The 2,884-nt window shown below is 41.9% G+C and overlaps 1 protein-coding gene across 1 annotated transcript in view; it reads left to right on the top strand.

Moving 5' to 3' along the window:
- Window positions 1-267: 267 nt before the first annotated feature.
- LOC101846105 (sortilin-related receptor) overlaps window positions 268-2,884 on the top strand; it is a gene marked incomplete in the record, with an annotated part of 43,066 nt that continues 40,449 nt past the window's right edge. Inside the window, 1 exon segment of the mRNA XM_005111389.3 lies at window positions 268-750. Within this exon segment, the coding sequence (XP_005111446.2) occupies window positions 705-750 (46 nt within the window).

Raw genomic sequence — 2,884 nt, 5'->3', positions numbered from 1 at the left:
CATCATCATCATCATCATCATCATCATCATCATCATCATCATCATCATCATCAAATTCGAAGCAATTTTACTTCTTTTTTTTTCTTCTTTGAAGCATAATAGTTACAATAATGTTGACATAGTATTGTTTAAGTCTATGCAACAAGCAACTTATATTGGACAAAAGAGGAACTTAAATACTTTCCAACCTCACACCACAACTCAAATTGGCCAAAAGCCAAAAAGCGACACTTTATGTTTCTAAATTGGCACAACCATTGAGCCATTTCGTTTTGAAACTACATGTGATCTCTATTTTGGAAGCAAACTAGAAAACCCCAGATTCTCACGACATGTGTTATTCATGTTGGACAATTTCATAAACCAATTGCATGGTTTCTGCGTTACTTAAATGCTGTCGATTATCCAGCAATCAAGTCACGTGACATTTTTGTTACCAATTAGCGTTTGGTGCGTGTAGTTGCAACAGGTTTGTAGGCCTAGGGTCAGAGAGGCAATAAGAGCAGAGAAGGAGTGGTTTGTTTGAAGTTTCTTCCCTGAGCTGACGTGGATGGACAAGAATCTCTTTAAAACTTTTCCTGTCCCGGATTCAATTGCGCACAGGTTGTGTAACAGCGCATTGTTCGTTTTGACCGGTTAAATTAATAGTCGTACAGTTCTACATTAGTTGGTGTTGCGTAGTGCGCTCGTTTATAGGAACAGCGATGGACAAGCTTGTTGTGATTTCACTGCTGGTCTTTGTAATAGTCGGTAAGTTCCAAATGTCATCGCTTGACTCCTACGTCTAGCTTTTCCTGTTTAGCTTAGCTTAATTGCGACGAGTTTTACGGCATTTTCAGCACAAATATAGGTCATTTAAGTGTTAAAGTTTAGAGGTGTTACAAGAGAGTAACGTACAAAGAAAAAAATGAGTAGAAAAACGGACAACAGACAGGAAAGGAAAAAAGTATCAAACCACACCAGACCACACTCGTAAAACCGTATGCGGGGGCTCTCGTGGCCTAGAGGTTAAGGTGTTGGCCTCTCATTCAAAAGGTCCCGGGTTCGAATCCGGGTGGCGACTGAAAAATTTTGTTCTCTAAATTTGTCTCCTTTCACCTCATTTTCCTGCTCTCTAGCAATGTTCTATCGTCTGCTTTCGTCTTCTCTTTCTGCCCCCACCCCCTCACCTCCTTTGCCTCTTCCTCTGGGCTCCTTATTCTGTCTGCAGCCTTTCTACTGCTACTCCTTCGCGTCTTCTTACTGCTGTCTTTCAACCACACCCCTGATCTTCTGGTAGGAAAGATCTACACATAGCCTTCTCGCACAAGGGCGAAAAATCTCGGATGTCCCGTGTGCAAGTTGTGCACGTTAAAGATCCCTTGGTGGTCTAAAATCGATTAGAGTAGGCTTCGGCCGCCACCAGGGCAAAATTCAAAATTTCCTACCAACTGAAAATATTAGGTGTGTCCCGCGCGCTCATATGACCTTATGCAGTTGCGAGCGCGTAAAACACTTTACAAAAACAAACAAAAACAAAAAACCGTATGCAGTTGCGAGCACCGTAGAACTCTTACTAAACAAAACAAACCACACCTGAGCTCGCTGCAACAACCCCATTTTCTTGTTTGAGAACGATAATTATTCTCGTAGGAATGTGCAGTGTAATTATTGTGTACGGAGGGTGGGGGGGGGGGGGACTCTGTTGGCCCAGAGGCCACAGTGTTCACTGAACAAGCTTTAAGGTGACACCAGTAACTCCATAAGCCCAAAAACCTGACGCAAATTTCTTTACTTCTGTTCAAGATAAATGAATATGACTGCGAGGCATGTTGGTGAAATCAAGCGCTCGTCAAACTAATGGAATTTAAGAAACTGGCAGTTTTCCGTCCGTTTGCCAATTTGTATCGATTTTTTTTTGTTGTTGACTCAACACCTTTAAGGCCCATTTTTAACAAATCAAATTTCTGTGTGGATTTTACTGAACAGGCCTAAAATGTTGGTCTACGGCACAAAAATGTAAATTTCCACTTTTTAAGGACTCTCAAGCTTCGGAAGTCGCAAAACCTTGCGGCCATTTTCTCGCTAATTTTACCTCTGAGACAAGGCGAATCCCACCTCCTTCAATCACATAACATCTCAATTTCTATTCATGATGTATAAGTACTTTTTCATCGAAAACAAGACAATTGAACAACCCTTTAAAAGATACCGATAACTCCACATGTCCAAAAATTGACGACCGCCTGATTCTACCGCGTCAAGACAAATACATGTATTCTTTTCATCAAAACCAAGACAACTGAACAAACTTGAAGGTGACATCAACAACTCCATATGCCCAAAAACTGAGGCAAATTTCTCAACTTCTGTTAAAGATAAATGAATATTCTTTTCACCAAAACTAAGACAAGCGAACAATCTTTAAGATGACACCAATAACACCATACGCCCAAAAATTGACGAACGCCTGATTCCACCACGTTGTGACTCATAATTTTGTAATTCCTTTCTTCTCTCCGCTTGTAGGCTGATTGTCACTTGACTTAGCTCTCCACTTGACCGTTACCCCTTCACATCTCTCTCTATTTCTCTCTCTCTCACTCTCTCTCTCTCTCCCCATCTCTCTCTCTCCCCATCTCTCTCTCTCTCTCTCTCTCTCTCTCTCTCTCTGTCTGTGTGTGTGTGTGTGTGTGTGTGTGTGTGTGTGTGTGTGTGTGTGTGTGTGTGTGTGTGTGATTTGATGGCTCACTTCATGCCCACTCACAGACTAGGGCGATAGACAGACGGAGCATGGTTAGACACGGGAGTCATCCAAAGTATGTGACAACGTAATACATGTATGGTGTTTTGTTCCTCTCTCTCTCTCTCTCTCTCTCTCTCTCTCTCTCTCTCTCTCTCTCTA

The sequence above is a fragment of the Aplysia californica genome, unplaced genomic scaffold (assembly GCF_000002075.1).
Source record: "Aplysia californica isolate F4 #8 unplaced genomic scaffold, AplCal3.0 scaffold01052, whole genome shotgun sequence".
Taxonomy (NCBI): domain Eukaryota; kingdom Metazoa; phylum Mollusca; class Gastropoda; order Aplysiida; family Aplysiidae; genus Aplysia; species Aplysia californica.
The sequence above is the reverse complement of the archived record's forward strand: the minus strand, read 5'-3'. Positions and strand labels throughout refer to the sequence as shown.